The sequence below is a fragment of the Athene noctua genome, chromosome 19 (assembly GCF_965140245.1).
Source record: "Athene noctua chromosome 19, bAthNoc1.hap1.1, whole genome shotgun sequence".
NCBI classification, from domain to species: domain Eukaryota; kingdom Metazoa; phylum Chordata; class Aves; order Strigiformes; family Strigidae; genus Athene; species Athene noctua.
This window is the reverse complement of record NC_134055.1, coordinates 5,866,752-5,893,212: the sequence shown is the minus strand read 5'-3', so window position 1 is coordinate 5,893,212 and position 26,461 is coordinate 5,866,752. Positions and strand designations below refer to the sequence as shown.

General features: G+C 59.9%; 5 protein-coding genes across 7 annotated transcripts; 3 read left to right on the top strand and 2 right to left on the bottom strand.

Moving 5' to 3' along the window:
- Window positions 1–13: 13 nt before the first annotated feature.
- Window positions 14–2,647, top strand: VMA12 (vacuolar ATPase assembly factor VMA12). 2 transcript variants are annotated; one of them, XM_074922526.1, is made up of 6 exons: window positions 14–201; window positions 278–351; window positions 429–518; window positions 1,660–1,696; window positions 2,005–2,117; window positions 2,217–2,647. In XM_074922526.1, the coding sequence occupies exons 1-6, from the start codon at window positions 30–32 to the stop codon at window positions 2,310–2,312; spliced, it is 582 nt and encodes a 193-aa protein (XP_074778627.1). In that variant the 5' UTR covers window positions 14–29; the 3' UTR covers window positions 2,313–2,647. The 2 variants fall into 2 exon arrangements, with proteins under 2 accessions (XP_074778627.1, XP_074778626.1); XM_074922525.1 differs by having other exon boundaries at window positions 2,005–2,647.
- Window positions 2,648–2,775: 128 nt separating this feature from the next.
- On the bottom strand, window positions 2,776–5,097 carry SEBOX (SEBOX homeobox). Its single transcript, XM_074923240.1, has 2 exons — window positions 4,810–5,097; window positions 2,776–4,686 (listed from the first exon to the last, which is right to left on the bottom strand). Exons 1-2 carry the CDS (start codon window positions 5,095–5,097, stop codon window positions 4,435–4,437), a joined length of 540 nt encoding a protein of 179 aa, XP_074779341.1. The 3' UTR covers window positions 2,776–4,434.
- Window positions 5,098–6,344: 1,247 nt separating this feature from the next.
- On the top strand, window positions 6,345–10,167 carry KIF12 (kinesin family member 12). The gene is made up of 15 exons (XM_074922522.1): window positions 6,345–6,414; window positions 6,501–6,622; window positions 6,779–6,854; window positions 6,993–7,127; window positions 7,217–7,352; window positions 7,599–7,690; window positions 7,924–8,059; window positions 8,138–8,256; window positions 8,395–8,499; window positions 8,580–8,869; window positions 9,057–9,240; window positions 9,337–9,420; window positions 9,498–9,634; window positions 9,754–9,890; window positions 10,009–10,167. The coding sequence occupies exons 2-15, from the start codon at window positions 6,591–6,593 to the stop codon at window positions 10,071–10,073; spliced, it is 1,728 nt and encodes a 575-aa protein (XP_074778623.1). The 5' UTR covers window positions 6,345–6,414; window positions 6,501–6,590; the 3' UTR covers window positions 10,074–10,167.
- A 72-nt stretch (window positions 10,168–10,239) lies between these two features.
- On the bottom strand, window positions 10,240–15,811 carry VTN (vitronectin). Of its 2 annotated transcripts, XM_074922524.1 has the most exons (10): window positions 15,758–15,774; window positions 15,572–15,669; window positions 13,591–13,745; window positions 13,004–13,123; window positions 12,438–12,746; window positions 12,192–12,331; window positions 11,764–11,920; window positions 11,491–11,640; window positions 10,629–10,901; window positions 10,240–10,437 (listed from the first exon to the last, which is right to left on the bottom strand). In XM_074922524.1, the coding sequence occupies exons 3-10, from the start codon at window positions 13,649–13,651 to the stop codon at window positions 10,319–10,321; spliced, it is 1,329 nt and encodes a 442-aa protein (XP_074778625.1). In that variant the 5' UTR covers window positions 13,652–13,745; window positions 15,572–15,669; window positions 15,758–15,774; the 3' UTR covers window positions 10,240–10,318. The 2 variants fall into 2 exon arrangements, with proteins under 2 accessions (XP_074778625.1, XP_074778624.1); XM_074922523.1 differs by having other exon boundaries at window positions 15,572–15,811.
- A 589-nt stretch (window positions 15,812–16,400) lies between these two features.
- On the top strand, window positions 16,401–24,937 carry SARM1 (sterile alpha and TIR motif containing 1). The gene is made up of 9 exons (XM_074922521.1): window positions 16,401–17,074; window positions 20,546–21,164; window positions 21,346–21,558; window positions 21,683–21,774; window positions 22,265–22,500; window positions 22,605–22,698; window positions 23,409–23,598; window positions 23,702–23,823; window positions 24,393–24,937. Exons 1-9 carry the CDS (start codon window positions 16,614–16,616, stop codon window positions 24,520–24,522), a joined length of 2,157 nt encoding a protein of 718 aa, XP_074778622.1. The 5' UTR covers window positions 16,401–16,613; the 3' UTR covers window positions 24,523–24,937.
- Window positions 24,938–26,461: the final 1,524 nt, after the last annotated feature.

Sequence of the window (26,461 nt, the reverse complement as noted above, 5' to 3'; positions counted from 1 at the left end):
TGTCGCCTAGGCGACGGTTGACGGGCAAGATGGCGTCGGCGGTGCGGGCCGGGTGGCGGCTGCGGCAAGCGGCGGAGGGTGGCGAGCTGGCGGGGCTGCCCGCCGGCCTGCGGGCCGAGCTGGAGGCCGCACTGGCCTCCGAAGGCGCCCTGGTGCCCTTCAGCCTGCTGCGGAGGCTGCACGCCGCGCTGCGGGAAGCAGGTAGGCCGCGCCGGCCCTGGCGCGACAGGCCGCGACCGGCCAGACTGCCGTTAACCGTCCCGTCCCCTACCCGCAGGGTCCCCGCTGTACCTACACCAGCTCCTGGAAGGCTGCGAGATCGACCTGCCCGAGGTGCCGGTGCCGCCGCGGGTAGGTGAGGGCCGGGCACCAGCCGCGGGAGATGGCAGCGGCTCCCGGCCCTCACGGTGGCTTTCCCCTTTCCCCAGAACCCCGAGCTGGTGGCCCGGCTGGAGCGGATAAAGGCCAAGCTGGCCAACGAGGAGTACCGGCGGATGACCCGCAACATCACGGGCCAGGTGAGGAGCCTACTGCAGTAGCTGCTGTCAGGATTCATTCCTCGGAATCGTGGCCGTTATGATAGAGAGCAAAGGCAGTCTGCCCTATAGACTGGGTGCAGTACAAAGGAAATGTGGGCAGGGACTTGAGGAGTGCACACTGTAAATGCACAGGGATGACAGACATCGTGTTGAAGGCAGAGGTGGGCAGGGCTATCGGGATCGTACAATAGAAGAGATACTGATGTTTGGGAACAGTTCATTGTGCCAAAGATCTCAGGTTTTGATCTGGGAGACTGAGCACTCACGGTAAATGTTTTACTGGGAGCATCTGTCCTGCCTTTTCATCGTATTTTTAAAATGAGATCATTCATGTCAAGGTAAAAGCTGAAAAAAGAGGGTAATATTGGGGCACTTTTTCTCTCCAAGGAAGAGCTGAGATCTTTTGGCACAGTGTCTGTTTGGACAAACCAGTGTTCCTCATGATCCCATTCTGCCATCGCTCCTCCACATTGGTGTCTCTCTGTGTTTAAGTCCCTGCACGTATCCTCCAGCTGTGTTAAACTCTTATGGGAGGATCAGCTTTGCTCTCTGTTAAGCTTAGCTGCTTTGTCTATGACCCAGAGTGGTTTTAGCAGAGCTGGGTAGTGACAGCAGCCTGCCTTTCAAACAGAGAAGCAGAGGAGTATGCCTATATCTCTGTGCTCATCCCATTCTTCCCTGCCTCCCCGCCAGTATCTTGTGTTTGAAATTGTGTAACCGCATCTGATTTGACAAAGAGCATGCAGAGCTTTACAACATTTAATTCCTGCCAGCTGCATGAACATGAACGACAAGCTGAGACCCTTTAGTGTCTTTACTGAAGACAAACCTGCAGCAGAGAACCTACAGGCAAGAACATGCTCATGCTCTGAGAAGTGATTTGATTAGAAGTGATCCCTTCTCAACGTTTTTGAATCAGACCACAAGCAAAAACCCAGAGAAACTGGAGTGCTGTGGAACTGCTGCTCCCCCACAGCCCACCCAACCTCTGCCAGAGCCCCCCAGCAGCTCTCTGAACTTCTGAGTCTTAGGGACAGGACAGTGCAATGGCGTTGGTTTTATTGTGCAGTTAACACTAAAATATGACCAATCACGAGTTGGTTTTAATCCCTTCTTTTAGGAGATGAACGGAACATTGGCTGAATTTGGGAGGCAAGGTGAGTGGCTGCCTGTCCTGCTGACACCTGGCAGCGTGTACCTACAGGTCAGTGGTAGGAACCATCGCATCGCTAGCTGTTGACATCAGACAGCCTTTGCCTCGCCGAGTATCTCACCAAAAGGTTTGAATGCACAAAAGCATTCCTCAAGTAAAGGAGTAGCCTCTTGGTTGTTCTTATAAATATTTCTGGAGGTGTAAAAGATGCAAATCCTCAAGTATTCCTCTGATAGCAGGATTATAGCTTGTCCCCAGCCCTCCTCTCCAAACCCTACCGAAAAGCACCTCATTTTTCCTCCTTCTCTCCAGTTCGCTCTGTTAAAGCCGTTGTCATCACCATAGTCAACTACATTGTCACCGTGGTGGCTGCCTTCGCCTGCACCTACCTGGGCAGCCAGTACGTTTTCGTGGAGACGGCGGCGGTGAGTGAGCCCGTGGCCTCGGAGCACGCTTGCAGCACGCTCAGTGCTGGCCAGGCAGGAGCAGCAGCTCGACTCTTCTCTCTCTTTTTGTGTCCCCAGCGTGTCCTGTCAGCAGTAATTGTGGCCTCGGTGGTTGGCTTGGCTGAGCTGTATGTGATGGTGCGGACCCTTGAAGGGGACCTTGGGAAACTGTAATTGCACACATGAACCATGGCCCTCATCCTGGAGGCTTTTGCCCTCCCCAGGAGTCATTAATTCGGGGCAGGTTTATCTTCTACCAACTGTTTGTACCTGCTCCTGGGAAGACTGCTGCATTCCTCAGGCCTTGTCTTTTGCTTCCTGCTCCTTAACGTTTCTGAAATGAATCGTGGATTAAAAATCCTGCAGCTGCACAACAGAAGAGGGAATTTCTGTGGACTGTCCCCACCCCAGCACAGAGAGGGGTGTTAGCTCCTGCTGTTCCCATTCTCCTGTGAAGTTGCTGTCGTTTTATTCTGGAAATAAATAACATCGGTATGTTTGCAATCTTCTTCCTGCCTGACGGGAGATGTCTGTTGCTGTATGGAACACAGACCTGCCATCTGAAAGACACCGCAGAGAGCTGTGAATCTTCCCTCCACATCCTGCTCCTGCTGAAACCTCCCTTTGCCTGTGTGAGAGACGACTTGTAACTGCCTGAAACAGGCCCTGAGAGGAACAGGCCTGTGAGAGATCAGGGATGGGGGGAGTGGGGGCTCTGCGAGCCGAGGAACATCTCCAAGACTCGTAACAAATCGATGGTCATGGGGCGATCATGTGGCATTTGGCTGCCTGGACAGCACAGGAGGGGCTGCAGGGGGGAGCCCTGTGGGGAGCAGGATGGTTCTGCTCTGGGGCAGCTTGTTCTGGTGAATGACCTTTGCTTTGTTATCCATGAAATGCATTTTAAAGTTGACACCCTGCATATGTTAATGAAGATTAACAAGGTCATGCTAATGACATCATCCCGTGAAGCATCTTACCATCCACGGGATACGTAGGTATGTGGGTCGACCCAGGGGATGGACCCAAGGAGAGTGTGTATAAATTGAGGGGGTGGCGAGGAGTGAAAGGCAGACAAAGAAAGAAAGAAAGAAAGAGTGAAGAAGACAGATGAACTCAGGGAAGAACCCTGATGAACTCAGACAAGACCAACACAGGAACCTGGACTGGTGATCCCTATTTCTCTAATCTCTCTTTTTTTTCCCCATTTTCCTTATTAACTTTAGGTAACTGAGGCATACTACATCGCTCACCATAACTTACATACTTAGCCAATTATCATGAATCCAGTTAGGACATTGTGGGAAGTTAATAAATGTCCATGTCTGGACTTTGAGACTTGTCTCACCGCTGTCCACTCCGTTGGGGATTTACAAATCTCAGTCACTTGTCTCCCTCACCTGAGCAGACGTGACAGCCTGCCCTCGCTGCTCCCACAACCTGCTCTCGCTGCTCCCTTGCCCGCTTTCGGGAGAACGTTTTTCCCTTGTGACCCACGTGGCAGCACCCAACCCAGCTTGTGTTTAGGGGCGAGCCCTTTCCCCCTCCAGTTGAGCGAGGTGATGGCGTCAGGCACAGCCACACGGGTTGGCACCCACCTCAGCTCAGCTCTGTGTAGCTCAGACCACGTCCTGACCAGCCGACCTGCAGCTGTCGGTGAGGGGCACAAGCCGTGGCTGCCTGCCTGTTGCCACGGGGTGCAGCAGGGCCCCCGCGGGCAGATGGGGCAGCGAGGGGTCCAAAGGGTGCCCCCAGCTTCTGTGGGGTGGGGGGGGACGTGCCTCAACACACAGCCTGGAGGCTTCTTGGGTGCCACAGAGCAGAGAGTGGAGCCAGCTCGGTGCACTCGTGGTGGGGAGGGGGCTCTGAGGCTGGCACGGCTGGGCCCTGTGGACCCGGAGACCTGCCGGGTGGGCAACCTGCCAGGGCCGGACACGGTGATTAATGCTCTGATGGCAGCTAAGCCCCTCTGCAAACACGCTTTAATATCTGATACGGAGAGATCTGCTGGCACCTGCGAACGTGCCTGCGGATTAGGGGCGGCCACGCCACAATCATCTGCAGATACGGCCTCAGATTAAGGTATTTTTTCCAAAAGATTAGTTGGTATTAGGGGGCTGATGGGGAGCTGGCCCCGCCACGGCCGCACCGGCATTTAGGATATTGGATGACATCGCCAGGACCTTTGGAACACACGGTAATTCCACACCCTAATGAAATCGTGGCGCTAAGCCGGAGGGCATCAGTGCTGGGGGGGGGGGGGGGGTCCCTGGTGTCGAGGGGGTCCTCACCACGGCTACGGTTCGCCCAGGTTGGTGATGGCTGCGCTGTAGATGAGGTCGGAGATGGAGCCCAGCGAGGTGGGGAGGCCCCGAGCAGGGCTCTGGGCTCCGGGTGGAGGCAGGGCAGGAGCAGGGCCTGGGGTGGTGCCGTCGAGGGGTGCCACGGGGGGACCCCGCTCCCCGGGTGGTGGTGGCGGCGGCAGCGGTGGCGGCGCCTCCGGTTTGGCGCTGCGGATCCTGCGGGCACGGCGGTTCTGGAACCAGACCTAGGCCGGGTGGAGGGTGGGGGGAACCGTGAGACACCCGACGGGGCGGCCCCGTGGAGGAGGGGGGGGGGGGTCCCGGTCCCGGGAGAGAGGGACGGAGGGGAGCGTCCCGTCCGCGCTCACCTGGATCTTGGCCTCGGGCAGCTGGGTGAGCTCGGCCAGGCGCTCCCGGGTGGCGATGTCCGGGTAGGGCACGGCGGCGAAGGCCCGCTCCAGCTCCGACAGCTGCCCCCGGCTGAAGGTGGTCCGCCGCCGCTTCCGCGGCCCCCCCGGGCAAGGGCAGGGGCAAGGGCACGGCCCCGGGACGCGGCCCCCCCCCGCCGCCGCCCGCCCACCGCCCGGCCCGCCCGCCCCGTCGGGGAAGCGGAGCACCGGCTGGGGGGCGCGGGAGGTGCCCGGGGCCGCGCTCATCCTGCCCGGCTCCCCCAGCCCCGCCGCCGCCGCCGCCCTGGCTTTTATTCCCCTCACCCCGGGCCCCCCCGGCGGGCTGGGACCGCCCCGAGCGGGCGGTGCTGCCCCCTCCCTCCCTCCCCCCACCACAGCCCTTCCCCGGTGGCTCCCGGGGCCGGTCCCCGCTCTGCACCCCCCGACGGCAGCGCCCCGGCTTCCTCGGGGACGGTCACCCCCAGCACCCCGGGGACCAGTATCCCCACCAGCTGCCCGTACTGGTCTTCCTCCCCCCACCTCCCCGCCGCCGTCGGGGCACGGTGGGGCCCGTGAGAATCCCGGGGCTCGGGGTGGGGGGTGCGGATGTGGGGTCGGGGCCCCACACCTGGTGCCGGAGCCCGGGGCCTCCTGCACCCCCTCCCCGGCCCCAGGGTCGAGGTGCCACCTCCTGCTCCCCCCCGCCCCCCCTCCCCGCCTCGCCCCCCACCGTGCCGCCGCCGCTCTCCCGCGGGGCTGGCACCGGTCAATGTTTAACCGGAGCGGTGGTACCAGTTGTGCGGGGCAGCCCGGGCTGGCTGGCGGTGGCTCCTGCTGGGCCAGGCCGGGTGCTGCCGGCACCCGAGCAAGGGGTGTTGGGGGGCCAATGGAGCCGGAGGGGGAGCAGGGCTGGGAGCCCCAGCCGGGCACACGGCCCAAACGGCTCCCGCGGGGCCAGGAGAGACCCCCACGGGGCCAGGAGAGACCGTAAGTCCGTGGGGAGCTGGAGGGGACGGAGGCCGCCCCGTCTTGGAGCAGGAGGCCTGGGCAGTGGCTACCTGGAAGCCACCGAGGGGGGGGGGGGGCAGGGGCTGGCACCCAGAAAGGCTGGAGGGGGACAGGGCGGTCCCTCTGGGGGGACATGGGGGGACATTGCACTCTGTCCCCTGCCAGACCCCAGGGCACAGTGGGGACGGGAGGATGGCGCCAGCACAGCGTCACCCCCGCTGCCCTGGCCCCTGGGGTGCCTGTGGGCAGGTCCCCCAGCTGGGGGGCACCCACCACCCCCCTGCCCTCTGTTCCCCAAAGGAGCCCTGGAGAGGAGCGGGAGGGCCCCGTGGTGGGCAGAGAGACACGTCTGAGAGTGGTGCTGAGGTAAGGAGGGACACAAAGGGCTTGGGGACATGACAGAGACCCCCCTGCCCAGGGCAGGGGCACAGCGGGGCTCCCCGGGGTCCCCATGCAGTGACACCTCTGTGTCCCCGTCCACCCACCACCACCATTAGGGTCCGGCCACTGACCTGCACGGAAACACGGCGAGGGGACCGGCAGGTTGTGCGCAGCCTCGGCGACGGCACCATCCACGTAAGTGCCACCTCCCCAGTGGGGCCCGGGGAGTGCTTGTGGGGGGGCTGCAGGACCCCCTGAGTCACCGCCGTCCCCGTGCCCAGGTGAGCGCGGCCAGACACGATGCCACCTTCGGGTTCAGCGCCGTGTTCGACGCGGGAGCCTCGCAGGAGGCCGTGTTTGAAGGCAGCGGGATGAGGCAGCTGGTGGAGCTGGCGCTAGACGGGTGAGTCCCGGCGAGCCCCCCGCGGACCCCAGCCCTCCAGCTCACCCACGCCCACCCAGGCCCCGCCGGCGGGTCTGCATTGCCGGGGCCATGCCGGGAGGTGGCATCCCTGTGCCACCACCTGGGGCCATGCCTGAGGCTCAGCATCTTCCTCAGCTTTTCCTGCACTGTCTTTGCCTTCGGGCAGACGGGCTCAGGGAAGACCTACACCCTGATGGGACCCCTCGCCCAGGTACAATGCCATCCCCCCCACCTGACCTGATCCTGATGGTGGGACAGGGTCTTCTCACTCGGTCACGGACAGCGCGGTGGTGGGAGGAGGTGGGTGCCTGGTGCGATGTGACTGCTCACCCTTCTGGCATCTCCGCAGAGCAAGACCCAGCCGGCGTCCCCGGCTCTGCTGGGGCTGATGCAGAGATCCTTCGCCTGCCTCCTGGAGCAGAGCCGGAACCGGGGCTCTGACCTGGCTCTCAGTGCCTCCTACCTGGAGATCTACAACGAGCAGGTAAGTACCTGCCCACCCTCCCAGCCCGGCCCCACTAGCACCCTATATCCCCTCTTCCCCGGTGCCTCCCCTCCGCCGTACCCCCCCAGGTCCGGGACCTGTTGAGCCCGGGGCCGCCGTGCACCCTGCCCCTGCGGTGGAGCAAAACCCGTGGCTTCTACGTTGAGAACCAGCTCAGCGTGGACTTCGAGAGCCTGGAGGCCATCGCCAGCCTGCTCCTGCAAGGTGCTGAGCCACGGGCGCAGGGCTGGGACATGTTCAGGGGGTGCCAAACCCGGTATGGGGGCACTGAGCCCCCTGCAGACCATCCCCAGGGCCAGCGGGGCTCCGATGGCAGCCAAGAGGGGCAGGTCCCCATCCTGCCGCAGAACCCAGGCAGGCTTGTGTCTGCCAGGGGGTGGGCAGTGGGTGCCATGTCAGGGTGTGGGGCGTCGTGCCCCCTCTGCAGCTCTCAATCTCTCCCCCCGGCAGGATCCCAGAGGCGACAGACCTCGGCGCACGCCCTCAACAGGCACTCGAGCCGCAGCCACGCTCTTCTGACCGTCCATGTCCGCAGCCGGGCCGTGAGCATGTGTCCTGCTCTGGGGGGAGGGCTTGGGGGGGTCGGGGCTCTTTGGGGGGGTGCAAACAGCTGCAGGATGTGGGGTCACATCCTCCTCCCCAAGGATGTCTTGGTGGGGCTGAGGTGAGCAGCAGGGGCTGGATCCCAGACCCAGAGGTTGGAACACTGCTGTGGGCCACGGGGAAGGGGCGAGGCGGGGGCCAGAGCATCACCCCCCCAACACGGGTCCCCCAGCCCAGCGCCTGCCCCAGCAAGCAGGGCACGCTGTGCTTCGTGGACCTGGCCGGCAGCGAGCGGGTGAAGGAGACCGGCTCCAGTGGGGAGCTCTCCGTGGAGGCCAACAATATCAACCGCAGTCTCCTGGCACTGGGTATGTGTTGGGGGACCCCCACCATGGGAGCATGAGCTGCTTGTCCCTGTCAGAGTCTGATGGCTCGTCCTCTGGCAGGACACTGCATCTCTATGTTGGCCAAACCCCGAGGGAAGCGGACGCACATTCCCTACCGAGACAGCAAGCTCACGCGGCTGCTGGCCCGCTCCCTGGGCGGCTCGGGCATCACCCTGATGGTACGTGTACAGAGGAGGCTGGGCAGGGGTGCACGAAGCCGCAGGGGGCTGGGGTCTTGCCCCGTAGAGGGGAAGGCTGGATGGGGATGGGTGAACCCCCTGGCTCGCAGCTCACCTGCAGTTCTTCCTCATCGGCAGGTCGCCTGCATCTCCCCGTCCTCACGCTGCCTCTCGGAGACGCTGAGCACGCTGCACTACGCCAGCCGGGCCCGGAGGGTCACCACCAGGCCTCTGGCCAACAGGGTATAGCAGGCAGGGGCTGTAGGCAGGGTGCTCTGCCCCACTGCTTGGACCCCCCTGAGCCACCCCCTTTGTGCTCCCAGGTGTCCCGGGAGAAGCTGCTGCAAACCTTGGAGGAAGAAATCCATGCCCTGCAGCTGGAAAACCTCTCCCTGCGCCAGCAGCTGTGCCTGCCCAGGGTGCCAATGAGGACCACAGAGGTCCCAGGGACCCCCCCAAAGCCAGGGGCATGGCCAGGCTGGGGAGGCAGGTATGGCCCTGCAGGGCTGCGTTGCTCCACTCTTGAAGGGCAGGTCCCATCGGAGGGAGCCCCAGCCTGGCTCAGCTTCTATGGCCTCCTGCGGGACTTCGTGGTGGAGAACGAGCAGCTGAGGTACGGGGCACGTGCACAGGACCCTGAGCAGGGGCTCAGGGACCCAGTGGGGCAGCCAGATCCCCTGGCCAGGTATCACCCTGTCTCAGCCAGCCTCTCCTGGGGACTCCCATGGGCTGGGCTGGGCAGGGCTTGGGGGTTCATTGGAGGTGCCAACACCCTGTCCTGCTCCCTCACTGCTCCCCAGGCAGCCCTGGCTGTCCCCGGACCCAAGTGGTGATGTCCCAGCTGGCCCATCCCGCAGAGCCACCCGCAGCTCCTGTGACAGCCATCCCCCACTCCGGAGCGCCCGCACCCCCCGTATCCCCCAAGGCCACCCCGCAAGGCTCCAGCAGCCTGACACAACACCGGCCTCCGGCCCCCGGCTGCTGGTGAGTGGGGGGCCCCCGGGTATCCTCATGAGGAGCTGTGCCCATGGCAGAGTGAGGATGCACAAACCACCCACCTGCTGCTATTCCCTCTTGCAGAAGCTGCCTCCCACCTCCAGCCGCCCCGGCTGCCCAGGGTGCCCCCACTGCTGCCCCGGGCTGGCCGATGCCATCGTGTCCCAGGTATGGCCCCCGGGGTCTCTTCAGAGTGGGGTGGCACAGCACAGCACAGCAGCCTGACCCCTCTGCTCACCCTCCAGGTGCTGCCAGGGCCCCTCGCACCGCAGCCGGTCCCCCCCGAGGGAGGTGGGGGCATCCTGCCACCCAGCCAGGAGGACATGGCTCTTCCCAGCTTCCATCAGCTGCCCGGGCATCCCCAGCAGCACCAGGAGAAGTGGTGAGAGCCAGGGCCTGAGGCCACCCCCCTGGGCATCAGCTGCAGCTCAGGAAGCCCCTGGGGTTACCAGGGGGTGGTGGGGCAGTGGGTGGGGGTTTGTTCATGTGTCCTCACGGCAGGAGCCGGGGTAGGAGCAGGAGCTCGTCTCAGCAACACCCAGTCCGTCGGGAGCTGCCAGGGCCCAAGCGCTGTCCCAGCCCCGAGGGAAGGGTCATCCCTTCGGCACCGCCATGGCCTGGATTGCCGGAGCCGAGAGGTGAGGAGGACAGCGGGGGGAGGCCGGGCAGTGCCTCGGGTGGGATCCCTCACGGCTGGGCACCCAGCCACTCACACATGGGGCTGTGGGGCTGATCCCGCTGGCTCCCGGCTGGCAGCCGCCGGCACCGTCCCTCTCCTCCAGTGGGAAGAGGCACTGGGCTGGCTGGCGGAGCAGATCTGAGCAGCCGCAGCCACGCCATGGACGGGGCCAGCAGCGGGGATCTGGCAGAGCCCACACACAGTTATTACACCTGAAGGGACAACCGCAGCCCTTGGGGACACAGGACATCTCGGACTACAAGGACTGTGCAGACCACGGGACGGACAGATGGACGGACAGACAGGGCTCTCCAGCCTGCACGGCACTCACAGTTTATTTCTGTCTAGCTAAGGGCTGTGCTGCAGGGCGGCTCCGGCGGGGCCCTCTCAGGTGCTCTCCTCCCCGGGCTGTGGGCAGTCCAGCCAGTACTGGGCGATGGAGCGCGGGTAGTGGGGCCGCACCAGGTCCACGCGCTTGGTGCGCAGGTTGACGCGATAGTACTTGTCTGGGAGGAAAGGGAGATGGCTGTCAGGCCTGCCCGGGAGCTGCAGGGAGCTGCCAGCCCCCGCTGCCAGCCCTGGGCACCTTTCCACTGCGTCCTGGAGCTCAGGGACATCGCAGAGTGAGAGCAGACCTCCCCCTGCCCTGGCCGCCCTGGTTCCACATCTCTCCTGGATCCTGCCGTCCCAGACTCACCTCCTACGAAGAAGTAGACGCTCTGGAGGGTCTCACACTGGGAGCCCGACAGCCAGTCGCTTTCTACACCCGCAGAGTCAGAGTCGTTTTGCAGCCATGTCCAGAAACCCAAATTCAGTGACCGGTGGCTCTTGTACCTCTTGCGTTGGCGGCGAGACTTCCTCCTCCGGGGCTGGTGGGAGGTCACGTAGATCCTGCCGGCCATGGCAGCATCCAGCCGGCTGGGCACCCCCCGCCAGTCTTTGCTGATGTAATGGGGGCTGCTCGCCCCGGCTGGCAAAGAGGCAGAGGGTGAGTGAGAGGGGCTGTGACGTATGGAGTGAGCCGAGCCCAGCCCCACAGGCAGCCCCCAGCACCCGCTCCGAGACCCACGGGGATCTCCGAAGGATCCCAGCCCGGATGGGATGTGTGATGGGGATGTGGGCCAGGCAGAGCCGGGAGCAGCCGCTCACCCCACCCTTGGCTGGGATCAGCCCTGTGCTGCTGAGCCCCCTTCTCCTCCTCTCCACCTTTCATTTCTCTTGCCCAAGGCTGGGGTTTTCCTATAGAACCTCCAGCTCCAGTGAGAATAAACAGTCCCCAGCAGCGACATTGTGGTGTGAGGTGGCTTATGACGGGCTTGGTAATGTGGGGTATAAGGGCTGCAGAGGGTGGGATTTGGGATGCTGTGGGAGATGCAGCTGTGACCTGGGGCGTTCCTGTGCATAGCTGGGGCTCCTGCCTGGCACAGCGGCTCATCCAGCCTGCCGGTGTTCTCAGGCACTGCTCCCTCCTCCCTGGGTGCCCGCACCCTTCGCACCCCATCAGTGCGGGCTATATTGGCACCCGCCGGCCCTTTCCCCAGGGCTGGCCCAGCCCTTACTCGTCCTGCCGCCGAAGAGGATCTGGAAGATGTCCTCCCAGCTGTCACGGTTCATGAAGGCGTAGTGCCTGAACACGGTGGAAGGGGAGGACTTCTCACAGTCGGCCTGTGTGGGCTGGTGGGCGAAGTCGTAGGACCAGTAGTACTTGTCTAGGAGGGGATGCGCAAGGTATTAGTGAGGGACACGCACTCGAGGGGGAGCAGTCGCTAGAGGGGTGTCCTGCCCACAGCCGCTGGTGCCAGGCTCCAGGAGCGGGGTGCTGCACCCCTTACCCTTGAAGAAATAGACTCTCTCATTGCCGTAGTAGCTGTGTGCGGGGAGGGCGAAGGCTGCGTCGATGTCGTTCGGGATGCCTTCAAAGCCCTCGGCGATGCTGCGTGGGTACCCGGGGTCCAGGGCTCCATCGTCAAAGCGCCAGTATTCGCTTCCCTGGGGGGTGTGGGACAGATGGGGGGTCAGGGGGCTGGGTGCAGCATCCCCCAGGCGTGAGTCTGCTGGGGGGAGCAAGCGGGTGCTGGGAAGCCCTGTGGTGAGGCTGTAGCTGCCTGGGGCTCCGGACAGCCCCAGGGATTTGGGGATATCTGACAGCCGCTGTGTGCATGTGTGCATGGAGGGTGCCAGGGTGAGGACAGGGTGTGTTGGGGGGCCGCGCTGGCTGCCCCGAGAGCACCCCCAGCCCTGCAGCCAGGCTTCTGCCCACCTTGAACAGGTAAGTCTTGCCCTGGCAGTTGATGCGTGTGAAGGCTGCGTCGATGGGACCCTCAATGCCCCAGACGTCACTGATGAGCTTGGGGTAGCCAGGTCGCACGCTTGTCTCATCCAGCTCATAGAAATACTTCCCTGGGGAGAGAGGGAAGGTGGGAGCATCAGGAGGGATCACAGTCATCGGCACAGGGTGACAGCACAGCAACACGTCCCATGTGCCTAGGAAAGGTCCCCAAGGTACCTCGGAAAGCATAAAGGGAACCATTCTTCAGGTCAGTGAAGGCATCAAAAGGTTTCTTGCTGCACAGCTCCTCAGGCTCCTCCACGGTGTCCTGCTCCCCAAAACCATCCGGCGTGGTGCTGGGCACCTTCACGGGCACCTCCACAGGCACCTCCGTCGGCCTGTCCTCCAGTGTGGGCTGTGCCGGCAACAGGGACACGGGCAGTTCTGTGGGCGCTGCCTCGGTCCCTTCGGCCGTGCTTAAGTCGACGGTGAGGTTGTAGTCGAGGTAGTCGTCCTCCGGCAAGGCAAACACATCTCCCCGGGTCACTGCGGGAGGGAGCAGGTTGGTTCTGGGGAGCCCTGGGCATCTCCCACGGGGTCTGGGTGCAGGAGCCGTTTGCTCCCAGGCACTACAACTTTGCACCGACCCCACGCTGCGGGCTGCTGAAAAACCTGGTGCTGCAGCACCCTGTGGACACGGGTGGGTGCAGAGCTGACCCAGCACAGACCCCTCTAAGCCCCTGTGGCCACCCCAGCCCCCCCCCCCCCCCGCCCTGGCTGGAGTGTGGCCGTGGAGCCGGTACCTTTGGCTTTGCAGACAGTGGAGTAGTCGCTGCAGCAGCTCTGGTAGAACATGCAGAGGGTGTCACACTGGCACTTGTGCAGCGCGTTGAAGCCATCCTCGCAGCGACCCACGCAGGAGTCTGCAAAAGCACGGGAGGAGTAACACAGGGTGGGCAGTGGGACCAGTGCCTCCTCCCCAGCCCAGCCCCGGGGTGAAAGCAAATTCGGGCATGTCCTGGTTGGGGGGACCCCACCTCTCCATGGTCAACCCCAACACCAGGGGCTATGGTGGCACCTCTCCCCGCTCCCACCCAGGTCCTGCTGGGGTGGGAAACACGGGCCAGGCTGGGCCAGGCTCCCAGCTCCATGCTGGCATTCCAGCTGTAGGAAGGCCAGGGATCTGCCCAGGCACCACCAACACCCATGCGCCGCCTGCTTGCCCATGCTGCGAGGCGTAACCCATGTGGCCAGGGCCACCACCTGGTCCCCTCCTCACCCTTCCCTAACTCCCCAGCCCCTCCATCAGCCCAGGAGCCACACGTGCTCCATCCCCACCCTGGCTCCAAGCGGGAGGCACCTGGTGTGGGGCTGGCCGGCTCCAGCTCACCTTCAGCGGCACGGGCGGTGGAGAGGAGGGCCAGCACGAGGGCAGGGAAGAGCAGCCTCATCCTGGGCGGCCGGGAGCGCAGCCCTCCTGCGACTGTGCGGGCTGGAGCGCGGCTGCGGCTGGGGCCTTGGCATCCACTGTTTGCTCAGCCTGCCCTGGCAGGAGAAAACAAACAGGCCAAGGTCAGAGCAGGGGAAAAGGGGCAGAGACGCTCTCCCATCCCGCATCCCTCGCAGTCTGTATCGAGCTGGGTGCGTTTGGAGGGGACAGGGCTCCCTAGACATGCAGGCAGCTCCCAGAGCTGCTGGCTGTGCCTCCGCTGCCAGTGACTTGCCAGCCCGGGTGCAGGCTGGGCACTGGTTCAGAGAGCAGGAGGGGACAGCGGGCCAGAACCAGGAACCAGTTTTGAGGTCCTGCCACACTTATTTCGTCGCAAATCTCATGGTATTAAAGCTCTCAGCATCCTTCTCAAGGGAAGGCTGTTTCTCAGCCTGGTCTTGGCAAGACAAAAACACTAACAAGAGAGAATGGGGGAGTGATGCTCAGAGGACAAAGCAAAAAGCCCTAGGCTTGTGCTGGCCCAAAATGTCCCATTTTGGAGGACTTGGCCTTGGGATTTTGGCTTTCTCAATGTCAGCAAGGCTGGAAGTAAAGCTGAAGAGCCCCAAGGCATGGCGGCTCGGGACGGGGCAGGTGCCACCTTTGTGCAAGGGGCCCAAGGGCCAGAGGTGAGCGGTCGGGAGGGAGGAAGAGCGAGAACCCTCTGCACTTTCACTGCGGTAGGCAAACAAAAGCCTGTGTGTTTTGTTCCCATCATTCCCTTTCTGACCAATCTTTTTGGTTACTAATTAATGTCGACTCAGCTCTTTCAGCAGCTTCTGATAACTCCAGGATGTTTATTTAATCAGGGGCAAGGAGCAAACGCACACAAGGCTACAAAGATACTGCCTCCGGCTGCCTCTGCTGCCACGGCACTGCTGGGGCAGGACCTCCACGGGGTCTGTCCCAGCCCCAGGGCAGGAGCAGCACAGCTCTGGGCTTTAATAAGTGATGGAAGATTCAGGGAGAGAAGAACCTGAGTGGGGTGCCTGCTACCCCAGGGGTCTCACCTCTGCCAGCTCGGACACATGTAGTTCTGAGCATCAGCTGCTCCCATCCTTGCTGGAAAGAGCTTTGATTTGGTGTTGAGAAAGGCATTTCCACTGGAAAGCCCCGGTGAGCCAAGGGCAGCCACCAGACCTGGGCTGCTGGGGTAGGACTTCTCCTGCAGCCCCGTCACCCCACTCCTTGCCCCCTGGCCTCAGCTATGGTGGACTGGCATTGTCTCTGGGTGCAAGCACCAGCCCAGTGTTGCACTAAAGCTTCATCCCATCCACGTTGAATCAAGCCTGGGGGCCAAGCTCCCTGAGAGGGTGCACACTTGTGGGGCCAAGCTCCCTGAGAGGGTGCAGACTTGTGGGCAGGCTGGAGGGAGAAGGGCTGGGCAGCATCTGAGCTGCTTTTGCTGAGCGGCTGAGACAAGGTCCCTCTTTCTGCTCAAGGCACCCAACCACCAGTGACTGCAGAACCATAAAGGCTCAGTGAGCCTTTCCCTGTCTGCTGTGCTCAAAGCACGGCAGGAGGAGACCCCGAGAGAGGGGCTGGTTTGGGTAACAGGGCCCTGGGGAGCCTTTTCAGCCAAGGGCTGAGCAGAACCAGTGAGGAGAGCTCAGGGGATGGGGCTGATCCCCCAAGACAAGGCTGGGAAACCCTGCCATTGCCAGAGCCCAGGCTGGCAGTGCTCCCTCCCAAAAAGCAAAACTCAAAGTGAAGCAAAGCTCAGCTCTCTGGGCTTGTCAGGACAAGCCTAAGGGAATGGCTTGAATTCTGCCCCCCCCAGGCAGCAGCTTCCTCTGAAGTATAAAACCCGTCTGCCGTGCTGCATTGCAACAGCCCATATCATTACCCCTGCTTAATAATATTTTATCAGGAAAATCCTTACTGGTTCTGTGCTGAGCCTCTCCTGCAGTACTGTGCTGCTCGGGTCGCCTTGTTTACCGTCCTTCGCTGCGAGATGATGCCCCTTTCCTCTGTCTGTCCCTGCGTAGTGGATTCAGAGAGGATTAAAAGCAACTGTCGCATCAAAACATCTACTTGAATTTAAGTCTCGGTCTGAGCTGGCAACAACCTGGTTTTGGAGACAAGGATTTAAGCTGCTCCTCCCAACAACACAGGCAAAAAGTGTCCAAAGCATTTCTGCCCTGAGCACGTCTGGCCTGGAAAAAATTAAATAAAAGCAGCCCAGGCTGCTTCTGCGCTTTCTTTTATCATGCAAATCCGGAGCCCACCCAGAAGAGCTGCTCTGAATTTCCGCCACACAAAGGCACCTATTTATCCCCCTGCGCTGATACCAAACGGGTTCAAAATGCAGTGCCAGGATGGCCACAACCTCACTGTGACCGCAGCCATGGCCACCACGGTGTCTGACCCTTTACTTCCACCCTGTGCCCCCTTCACCAGCCGCAGAGGGTCCCGGAGAGACCTGCTGCAAAAGCAGAATGGGGGTCCCTGCCTGCTGTGGCGGTGACCACAGGCTCCCCAGCAGCTCGGGCAAAGTGGGGGGGGACATGGGCCATGGGGACAACAGGAGAAGCCCCAGCTCAGGCTGGGCAGGCGGAGGGCTGTGGGAGGAGGGGTCTTGGGGGATGCCAGAGCATCTGCAGCGAGGAGGGGGATGCTGCTGCCCAGAGATGAGCCCCTCCTTGGAGAGGCGGCGCCTGCGCAGGGTGACATCAGCCCCTGAGGACCTGAGATGCTGAGCCTGGCTCTGGGAAAGCAGCTCCTGCCACCGCTTCCAGCTCCGCATCGCGGCAGGGCAAGGAGGGGAGAGGGAGCTGGCAGCCCAGCCCTGCGGCTGGACCCCAGGCCAGCTCCGTCCCCCCTCCTCTGCCTCCCCTCCCGTCACCTCGGGTCCCCCCAAGGAGGGTGGTGGCCCTGGCCGAGTGCTCCCAGCGGGCGGGTGACCAAAGATGCTGCGCTAGGAGATGCCGATGGTGCTCACCCTGCTTGTCTCCCTCTATAAACTGTGCCGGTTCTTCGCCATGTCGGGTGCGGAGAGGCTGGTGGTGCCCGAGTGCGTGAGCCAAGCGGGCAGCTGGGCAGGCGGGGGCAGCTCCAGGGAGCACCGGGAGGTTTCCCCCGGGGTGAACACAGATGTGCGGGCAGCCCTGGACCGGATCCTGCCCGCCCTGCACCAGGCCATCACCCATGCCAAGAAGGCGGCTGGCCCTGCAGAGCTGAGGAAGGCCATCGCCGAGGTCTTCCAGCTGGTGGAGGAAGCCTGGGGGATGCCCACGCTGGGGAGGGATGTGGCCAAAGTGCTGTGTGACGTGATCCGCCTGGAGGGGGGCCTGGACCTGCTGCTGAACCTGCTGTACACGGCGGAGCTGGAGACCAAGTGCCAGGCAGGAAAACTCCTGGAGCAGATCCTGGTGGCAGAAAACAGGTAAGTCTGCAAAGAGCACCCCCAGGCAGGCACAGCCCTCCCCACCGCAGGCTCGCCTGCTGCCCTGAGCACAGCAGGGATTTCCTCCCCCCATCCCTCCCACACCCCCCAAATTTCCCTGCTCTGAGTGCTCCGGGTGTGTCAAACCCCCTCGGCTCCATGCCACGACCCCCACACCCAGCAGGCACACAGAGGGTCCCTGACTTGCTGGTCACGCCCAGGCAATGATGTGACCTGCCCCCTCCCCGGCAGGAGGGAGGAGAGCCAGCCCCAGCTCCGGGGTGCTGGTGAGGATCGGGGTGTCCTCATGAGCCACCCTCAGCCTGGGGCCACCCGGGTAAGGGTTCATGGCGGAGCTGCGTCGGTTTGGCTGGCCCAGAGCATCTGGCCCCAAGGACGAGCCGTGACTCCCCCTTAGAGCATCAGGAGGAGGATAAAGCTGGTTCTCAAAGACTTTCTGCTGCTGACCAGGGCTGGAGTGAGGTCCTAAGGAGGGGACTGGCTGTTCAGCAGCCCTCAGAGCCCCCCAGCCCGTGTCCCCTAGCTCAGAGGCTGGAGATGCGTGTGCTGCTCCCCAGGACAGGCGAGAGGCATCGGGCTGGCTCTGCCAAAGCGGCACCGGTGGGGTGGGAGCGCGGGTATGAGTGTGTATATACAAGTGTGTGTATGCGGGTGCACGTGCACAGGTGGCACCCAACACACCTTAATGCACAGCAGTGCTGATGCAGCACCCGCCAGCAGCTCACCCTTCACACACCATGAACACACTCCCGCAATGTCCCCCGACACGCGAACTCTCCGCTCTGCCCTGTGGCTGGTTCAGCGTGTGCCAGTTTGAGAGGAGCCGTATCCATGCCATGAGCTGGGTCAGGATCAGGCCTTTCTCTCCTGGCACCCCACAGGCAAATGCGTGGCTCTGCCAGCTCCACTCTCCCTAGATGCACCCAAGCTCAGCCGGCCCCAGCCAGGGCTTTGGGTGCATGTGCGGGAAGCCTGGCCAATGTTTATGGTCTTGCTCCAGCTTCATGGGCCATGTGTCTTGCTGTAAGGTTGGGGATTCGCAGCCTGGGCCTCGCTGCACACACTGCCAGGCAAAAAGAAGCAACAGCTAAATCAGGAAAGTGCATTAGAGTGGAATTAATCCCAGGAAACATCACTGGCACGGTCTGAATTGAGCACTTTCCTTCCTGACAAGAGAAAGCAGCTGCTGGAGACACCAACTCTGCTCCAGGAGCAGTTCATGGGCGAGGGCCTTGGAGCAGCTGTGGGCCCCCAGCCCCTCGCTCTCCGCAGCCTGACCCACCATCAGCCTCTGAGCGATGGCAGGGAGGTGTAGGGTCCCCCCCGGGGTCCAAGACCCTGGCTTAGAGACCTCTTCCAGCATCCATGCACAGCAGCAGCGGTGCTCAGCCAGGAGGTGGACCGGCCCTGGCTCCATCCTGTGGCTGTGGGGAGTCAGGGACCTGGTGAGGCTGTTTGTCATCCAGCTCTGTGGCTGAGTCCGGGCTCAGAGCCAGTCCCAGGCTGAAGGCTTTTTTTTCCAGAGCTCTCCACAGCGTTTGCTGCCAAATCCACCCCAAGGTCAGTGCGAGCCATGTGGGCCACAAGCTTCCCAGAAATGCTCTTCCCGCCTGCCAGCGCAGAGAGGCTGGCATGGCTTCACCCCCCCATCGCTGGGGGCCAAACACCCCACTGGCCTCATGAGCAGCGTGGGATGGGGCACCCACACCATGTGCCTTGTGAACAGAGCAACTCCACCACGGCACTAAACGGGTCATTTCTGAGGCCAGAGATGGAGCTTCCCCCTCGCCCCAGGCAGGCTCATGGGAGGACAGGCAAAAGCCCATCATTTCCCCCTTCCTCACGCCATGCTTTTAGGGCACAGCCCCATTCAGGTGTTATTTTACAACCGTCCTCACAGCACAGAGATCTCAAGGCCAGGCACAGCCAAGCAGCAGCTGGTGGCTCTCGGCTGCCTGCCCCCAGGCTCTCGCTGTTCTCTTCTAGGAGAGCACAGGATTGAGGAAACAGATTTCCTGCCTCCACGCTGCCATCCCAGGACAGGTGGATCCCCCTCTCTCACACACCCCTGTGGCCAGTTCCGTGTGGTTGCTCAGTCAGGTGTGAAACCCCCTGTCCTGGGCTGGGCACCAATCTGGAGAGCAGCCAGAGGACAGCACTGGTTAGGGACAAACGAGTTTTCACCCCCAAACGCAAAGCAGCTCACACACACCCAGCAACGCTGACGAAGCAGATCTATTTCTAGCCTGGTGCTAGCCTACCCTGCGCTGTTCAGTGCTGTGTACATCTTACCTTCAGTATGAGAGGCTCTGGCGTGGTGGTGGTGGGCTGTGCATCCCATGTCCTGCGCCATCACAAGCTCTTCCATCAGACCCAGACAAGTTCTTCCAACACCAGTCTGTTGCATCTCGCTGCATCGCAGCCTGGAAGCATATCTGGCAGCTGTGGGGTTGCATTTAAGGTAATAAATTAATTTGGTAAGAGATGAATCCCCTTGTGTTCTAGACGGTCCTCAGAGATTAGAGGGGCTGGGGGCAGTTGGACTTATCTCTTAATAGCTATGACAATTGGGGCCATAATTATAGGCCTGACACCAGATGCACAAACAGCCCGTAGCTGTAGGTCCGGCTGCATTCAAGAGAAGCCATCAGGTTCACAAATAGTACAGTTTATTCTTATGCAACATCTACAGATTCTTTGAGATTGCCTGTGATAAATGCACAGACTGCAGGCTCGCTACATAGCACTGCACACAAAAACCTGATAGCAACCACACACACTTAATTCCCAGGTAATCACTCGGCGTAGCTGAAGGCCCAAATCTTAACAAAAGGCATCCCTTCTGGAGGAGGGCGAGGAGAACAAACCCATCGATCTGTCCCTCTGTTTTGGTATTGGATTATCATCCCTCTGAGTTAGATACAAACTCGGGGTAGCATTTATCTAAGTATGTGTGTGAGTGGGTGGGACTGTGGTCGAGCCATTGTTTCTTGAGTAACAACACAGCACATTCCCTGGTGCAAGGTGTGCGCTGGTTTTGTGGGAAAAGGGAAGAATGAGAGATAAGGTCCACAGAGTACTGCAAAACAGTCCTGGAGAGAAGGGGAAGAGCAGGAGATAGATCCGCATAGACATGTCAAATGTTCCTTGAGAAGTGGAAGAATGGGCCCACACAGCCTCCACCTCGCTTCACATTCCTCCTTGGTGCTGCAGCAACACAAATCACTGGATCTCCATCCTATCCTCTGTGTGTTCTGGGCACCACGTGTTAAGGAAATGTGTGTTTTGCAGGTTTTTTGCTGTTTTGCTTTTCCTACACTTCCAACATGTGGCCCACAGGGAAGCTGTCATGGGGCAAACACCACTGAAACACAGGGGAGTCCACACGCCAGTCACTGTTGTCACTCCCTGTGTCTGCCCCTCACCTGCCTGTGCCTTTCTTTCCTGCAGGGATCGGATCGCTCGGATTGGTCTGGGAGTGATTCTGAATTTAGCCAAGGAGCGAGATGTTCCTCAGCTTGCGCAGAGCGTCTCAGGCATCCTGGAGCACATGTTCAAACACACTGAGGAGACCTGTTTCCAGCTCATCTCTGATGGAGGCCTGGATGCTATCCTCTACTGGTGCCGCTGGACGGACCCCATTGTGCTGCGGCACTGTGCCATGGCCTTGGCCAACTGTGCCATGTACGGAGGGCAAGCCAACCAGCGCCTGATGATCGAGAAGAGGACGGCGGAGTGGCTTTTCCCACTGGTGTTCTCAAGAGATGATGAACTAATCCGCCTGCACGCGTGCCTGGCCATCACGGTGCTGGCCACCAACAAAGAAATCGAGAAGGAGGTGGAGCGCTCGGGGACGCTGGCTCTGGTGGAGCCGTTCATCGCCTCGCTGGACCCGGAGCAGTTTGCCTGTGAAATGTTGGGCAGCAGTGACACCAGCCAGGGGAGGACGGCGGATGACCTGCAGCGGCTGGTACCCTTGCTGGACAGCTCTCGGCTGGAAGCACAATGCATCGCTGCCTTCTACCTCTGCACAGAGGCTGCCATCAAAACCAGGCAGAAGAAAACAAAGGTAAAGGGTAGGTTGGCCTGAAGGAAGGAGGTGCAAAAGGGAAGGGGTTGCCACAACTACATCTCGGTGTCTTTCGCTCCCCTGCGAGCTCACCAAGTACCCTGGTCCTCAACTGGCCCGGCACAGGTTGTGGGGAGGAGGAGGGAAAGCAAAGTGATGTCTCCTCCCTTTGTGTCCCCAGATTTTCAGTGAGATTGGGGCTACGCAGAGCCTGAAGAGGGTAGTGTGCTACTCCACCAGCAGCACCACCTCCTCCCTGGCCAAAAAGGTGCTGCGCATGATAGGGGAGGAGGTTCCTCGGCGCATCCTTCCCACGGTTCCCAACTGGAAGCCCTGTGAGGTGCAGACATGGCTGCAGCAGATTGGATTCAACAAATACTGCCAGAGCTTCCTGGTAGGGCTACGTGCTGGGGAGGGACATCTGAATGGGCCCTTTTTCCCCACCTTGTAGCAGAGGTGTAAGCATCTCACCCAACAGCTTTTCCTGGGACCTTTCCAGCCTGGATCTCTCTTGGCAGGACCATCAGGTGGATGGGGACATTCTCCTGAGGCTGACAGAGGAGGAGCTGCAGGAGGATTTGGGGATGGACTCCAGCATCACTCGGAAAAGGTAGGACTGCCACCAGGGCACACTGGCCTCTCTCATGGTCATCACCACAGTGGCAGAGCCAGGGTAAAGGTCTGTGCCTTTCCCTTCTTGCAAAGACAAGAACAGAGATACTGCTAGGGCTTGTCCAGTGCAGTATGCAGTCCCAGAGGGATTCTTGCAGTGAGGCCAAGGCCCAGGAGAGGTGTGGGATGGGGAGAGCTCACCTATGGCACAGGGGAGACGGGATCCTGCAAGTTACCCAGAAAGATGGGAACTCAACCAAGCTTCTCCTCCCTTAGCTGAACCCCTCATACCTCACGTCCTGAGGACCAACACTCCTGCAGTCACGCAGCTGTTCTCTTTTTCGATTCCTTCAGCTTATTCTTCACTACAGCACATAGCTGCACTCCCTCCTGTGCAGATAAAAGATGTGGTACCAAACATCTCTAGGTCCTGTCTGGTCCAGCAGCCTCCCCTCCCCGCCCCACAGTTTCATTTGTTTCTCTGCCAGGTTTTTCCGGGAGCTGACAGAGCTGAAGACCTTTGCAAACTATTCCACCTGTGACCGCAGCAACCTGGCCGACTGGCTGGGCAGCATCGACCCCAAGTTTCGTCAGTACACGTACAACCTGCTGACGTGTGGCATCAACCGCAACTTCTTGCACCGGGTGACGGAGCAGCAGCTGCAGGAGGACTGCCACATCCACACGGGCTTCCACCGCGTCCGCATCCTCACTGCTGCAAGGGGTGCGGGTCCTCTTCGGATCAGGCGTGTGGGGATGAGTATCGAGGGTAGTTTGGGATGAGCTGTTGGGTATTTTTAACTTTTGGTTGCTGTTTGCTCTGCCTAGAAATGCTTCATTCCCCTATAACGCTGCAAACTGCATCCGATGGGACTGATGTATTTATCAGCTACCGGAGGAGCACCGGGTCGCAGCTGGCCAGGTGAGTCCTGCAGGCAACGTTATGGCGCTGGGCTGAAGCCCAGAGCAAAGGCTGGTGATCGGTTGTGGGAAGAGCGTGGAGCTGGGAGAGCCGCAGCGAGGAGGAGGGAGAGGCTGCCAAAAGCCGCTGTGCAAATGGGCACAGCACATGCCATAAGCTGCACGATGGACAGGCTGATTCCCAGTCCTGTCACGGCCACCCTGTCCCTCCTTGACACTGACTTACCCTTTTCTCACGCTGTGCTCGTAGGGCAGTAGGAGATCACAACAGGGAGTTAATTATAGAGTCATTTATGTTGGAAAAGATCATTGAGTCCAACCATTAACGTAGCACTGCCAAGGCCACCACTAAACCATGTCCCTAAGTGCCACATCTACACATCTTAAACACCTCCAGGCATGGTGACTCAGCCACTTCTCTGGGCAGCCTGTTCCAGTGCTTGACAACCATTTAAAGACAACCAAATGAAGAAATTTTTCCCAATATCCAATCTAAACCTCCCCTGCCACATGTCCTGCTCCCCCTGTGTTCTGCATGGGCCCAGACACCTGTAGGCAGGCTGAGCGGGCAGCTGGTGTCTCAAGGACTGTTCTGTTCTCTGAGGGAGTCCATTCACTGCTCCTCTGTCTCATCATGTCTTGGCTGATGTGGTAGGAAACTGAGGCACTGGCAGTAGCTCTCCTCATGGTGCTGTGTCCTCTCACCACCAGCCTGCTGAAGGTCCACCTGCAGCTGCACGGCTTCAGCGTGTTCATCGATGTGGAGAAGCTGGAGGCAGGGAAGTTTGAGGACAAGCTGATCCAGAGCGTCATGAGTGCCCGTAATTTTGTGCTGGTCCTCTCGCCAAATGCACTGGATAAGTGCATGGAAGACCCCGAGTGCAAGGACTGGGTGCACAAGGTAGGAGATGCCAGCAGGTGGGACCTTGGTGGATGTTGGAGAAGGAAGGGGCTGGTGAGGGACTGACATGGGCCATAGTCTGAGCACTTGCATGTTCCTGCAGGAGATTGTGACAGCCCTGAACTCTGGAAAGAACATTGTACCTGTTACAGACCATTTTGAGTGGCCAGACCCAGAAACACTTCCCAAGGACATGAGGGCTGTCCTGAAATTTAATGGTATCAAGTAAGTAAAAGGAACCTGTGCCAGGGGGTTCCTTGACACCTGGAGAGAACGGCTTGCATAAGCAGTAGCAAAGAGCACAAGGAAATTGGGAGAAACAGATGAGGGAGGTAGAACAGGCCAAAGGGGATGTGAGTCACTTCAGGTACTCCAGAGCATGGAGGGAGCAAAGGTCCCCACCATAACCCTTCTGCTTTCTTTGTGCTGGGGGCTCCTCTGAGTAACAGAGCTCCCCATCCCATCACTGCTGGGATGCCCATCCTCATGGTCCCAGCCCTCCGGGCAGGAGTGAGCAGCTCACCTGGGTTCCTCTCATCTCCCGTTTCCCCTCCGTGCAGCAGCATCCTGGGCTGGCATCCCAGCCTGCTGGTAGCCCTCCAGCCTGGCAGGGTACAGGGGAAGGGGCTTTCCGGTGGCAGCCAGTGTTCCTCTATTTTCCAAAGGGAAAAGGGGTGCTCCTAGAGGACTGGGTGGAGGGAAGCGGTCACTGGCTCCTGGCCCAAATGAACTGAGCTATCTTGTGACATCTTGCACAACAGAAAAATTAAATTGAATTTTCCCCTTGAACACAGGTGGTCTCACGAGTACCAGGAAGCCACAATCGACAAAATCATCCGCTTTCTCCAGGGCCGCTCCTCCCGGGACTCCTCGGCTGGGTCGGAGAACGGCCTGGACTGCTTGCCCTCCCTGGGGCAGACCTAGAACCAGCACAGCTGCCTCATCCCCTCCACAGACTTCCCAGGTGACCCCTTTTTTATGTGGGGCCAAATTTCTCCCTCTCGATTTTTTTCCCCATTTTAGTACCCTGGCTTGAGACAAGGCCTGTGGCTCATTAGCCCCCCTTCACCCTCCAAATGCAAGCCCTGGCGAGCCAAGCCAGAGTGGACTCTGGGCTGGATGAGTTGTCTTCCACATCCTCCCTTGGGGTAGCAGGACACAGGCTATGCCTCCCGCAATGCGGAGGGGGAGAGGAGACTGACACTGCCCAGTCCCCCGCAAATGGCTGCAGCTTCCCCCAGAAACATGTCCAAAGAGGAGGGATCTTCTGAAGATCAAAAACTGGGGAATTGGGGAGGGGTACTTTGCAAGAGGACACGCAAGAGAGAAGAGAAGTTGAGAGGGAACAGTCCATAAGCATCGTATGGTCTCTCCTGAGTGCCACAGGAATATCGTTGTGGTCAGAAGCTGAGAGCAGGAAAGGGCAAATAAAAGTTAAGCCCTAACGAAATCCCCGTGTTTGGGAAAGATAACGCACAGAGGCCTTCTAAACTGCTCAGCAGAAGCTTTCTCTTTCCCAGGAATGGCCCTTTATCACTTGAGCTCACTCCCTCCTTGAGGGCCTTTCACCTCCTAATGCTGCAAAACCACTTTGTGCTCTTAACTCTGGCGATGGAAGTTTGGGCTTAGATCACATGAAGCTTCCACTAGGTCTTTGCAAAAAGGGCTTTTAAAACAACCCCTCCTTCCCTCCACTTTAAAGCTGGTAAAGCTTTACCACTTTATCAGGGCTATACTTACAGGGCATAGGAGGCTGCATTGTCACTCTGTATAACATACATCCATGCAGATACAGAAGATGCTAATTGCTGTACTGTACTTGTGGAGTTGTTATACACTGGCTGTATTTTATTCTGTTGTTGGCACTCCACAGCAGATCTCCCCTTCAAACAGGAGCTGGTGTATCTCCTTGCTGATTACCACTCACCCGACTGCCCCGCGGGGCTCCTCAGGCTCAGCGTTGTCCCTACTCTCTGCTGGATGCAATGCCAAGTCGCATTCTTTTCTTTCTACCGAGCTCTTCTCAACACCCACCAGATCTTTTTGCAGCTACTCACCTTGCAATATTAGGAAAGAGTGAAGTTGATGCCAAGAGCAGGCGGAGGCTGGTGGGTGTGAGTGCCAGCTGGGAGCAGGACTGGCAGCACCAGCTGCTAACACTGCAGGTGAGGAACCACGGGCACCCTGACACACCTCCTCTGAGATCTGCACTCCCTGCCCTGTCCTGCTTCTCACACCCACTTGGAGGGTGAGCAGGCTCTCAACAACACACCATTTTGCAATTAGGACCAGAAATTGCAGCTCCTACCTGAGCTTGTCTTTCCTGATGCAGAGCAAAGCAAGTAATGCAAAAAGACATCCTTGTTCAGAGCACACAGAGGAGGAGGAGTGAGCCATGTCCAGGGAACAGCAGCCTGCCCTGACACTGAGACCATCTGCAGGGCTGATGCACCACCCCACAGAAGCAGCAAGCTCCTCTGCTTGTCTCTGCTCAAGATACCTCAACCCTTTCAGGGGGTAATGAGAACTCTCAGCCACTCTGTCCTTCTCCTGGCTCTCCCCAAAGCCTTGCTGTTTGCCTTAACTGCAGGAGCACAAATGCATTTTCTTTTGGCTTAGATCCATGAACATCTAAGGATAAAAAAAAAAAAAAAAAAGTTAAATTCTGGTGCTTAATCACAGCTTTATGGATAGTTCTTATAAACTCACAGTTAATGGCATCTTTGATCTCCAGTGGAAGGTGAATAGCTCTATCTGCCCAGCATTCATCAGAATCTATCTAATCTCCAGATTAAATATGGGGAAGCCAGCAGATGAGTCCAAAGGTGAATCTGCCAAAGGATAAAAGCCACTTGTGAGCTGC

Bases quoted from the DNA above. Each gene is read 5' to 3' on its own strand.
- SEBOX (XM_074923240.1), bottom strand. From the start codon at position 5,097: ATGAGCGCGGCCCCGGGCACCTCCCGCGCCCCCCAGCCGGTGCTCCGC. The intron at 4,687-4,809 runs GTGAGCGCGGAC...CACCCGGCCTAG, and splicing joins TGCCCGAGGCCAAGATCCAG to GTCTGGTTCCAGAACCGCCG.
- VMA12 (XM_074922525.1), top strand. From the start codon at position 30: ATGGCGTCGGCGGTGCGGGCCGGGTGGCGGCTGCGGCAAGCGGCGGAG. The intron at 352-428 runs GTAGGTGAGGGC...CCCTTTCCCCAG, and splicing joins AGGTGCCGGTGCCGCCGCGG to AACCCCGAGCTGGTGGCCCG. The intron at 1,697-2,004 runs GTGAGTGGCTGC...CCTTCTCTCCAG, and splicing joins GGCTGAATTTGGGAGGCAAG to TTCGCTCTGTTAAAGCCGTT.
- VTN (XM_074922523.1), bottom strand. From the start codon at position 13,651: ATGAGGCTGCTCTTCCCTGCCCTCGTGCTGGCCCTCCTCTCCACCGCC. The intron at 11,641-11,763 runs GTAAGGGGTGCA...ATCCCCTCCTAG, and splicing joins GAGAGTCTATTTCTTCAAGG to ACAAGTACTACTGGTCCTAC. The intron at 10,902-11,490 runs GTAAGGGCTGGG...CCTCTTTGCCAG, and splicing joins CCTCTTCGGCGGCAGGACGA to CCGGGGCGAGCAGCCCCCAT.
- KIF12 (XM_074922522.1), top strand. From the start codon at position 6,591: ATGAGGCAGCTGGTGGAGCTGGCGCTAGACGG. The intron at 8,257-8,394 runs GTACGTGTACAG...CCTCATCGGCAG, and splicing joins GCTCGGGCATCACCCTGATG to GTCGCCTGCATCTCCCCGTC. The intron at 8,870-9,056 runs GTACGGGGCACG...ACTGCTCCCCAG, and splicing joins GTGGAGAACGAGCAGCTGAG to GCAGCCCTGGCTGTCCCCGG.
- SARM1 (XM_074922521.1), top strand. From the start codon at position 16,614: ATGCCGATGGTGCTCACCCTGCTTGTCTCCCTCTATAAACTGTGCCGG. The intron at 21,559-21,682 runs GTAGGGCTACGT...CTCTCTTGGCAG, and splicing joins AATACTGCCAGAGCTTCCTG to GACCATCAGGTGGATGGGGA. The intron at 21,775-22,264 runs GTAGGACTGCCA...TTTCTCTGCCAG, and splicing joins TCCAGCATCACTCGGAAAAG to GTTTTTCCGGGAGCTGACAG.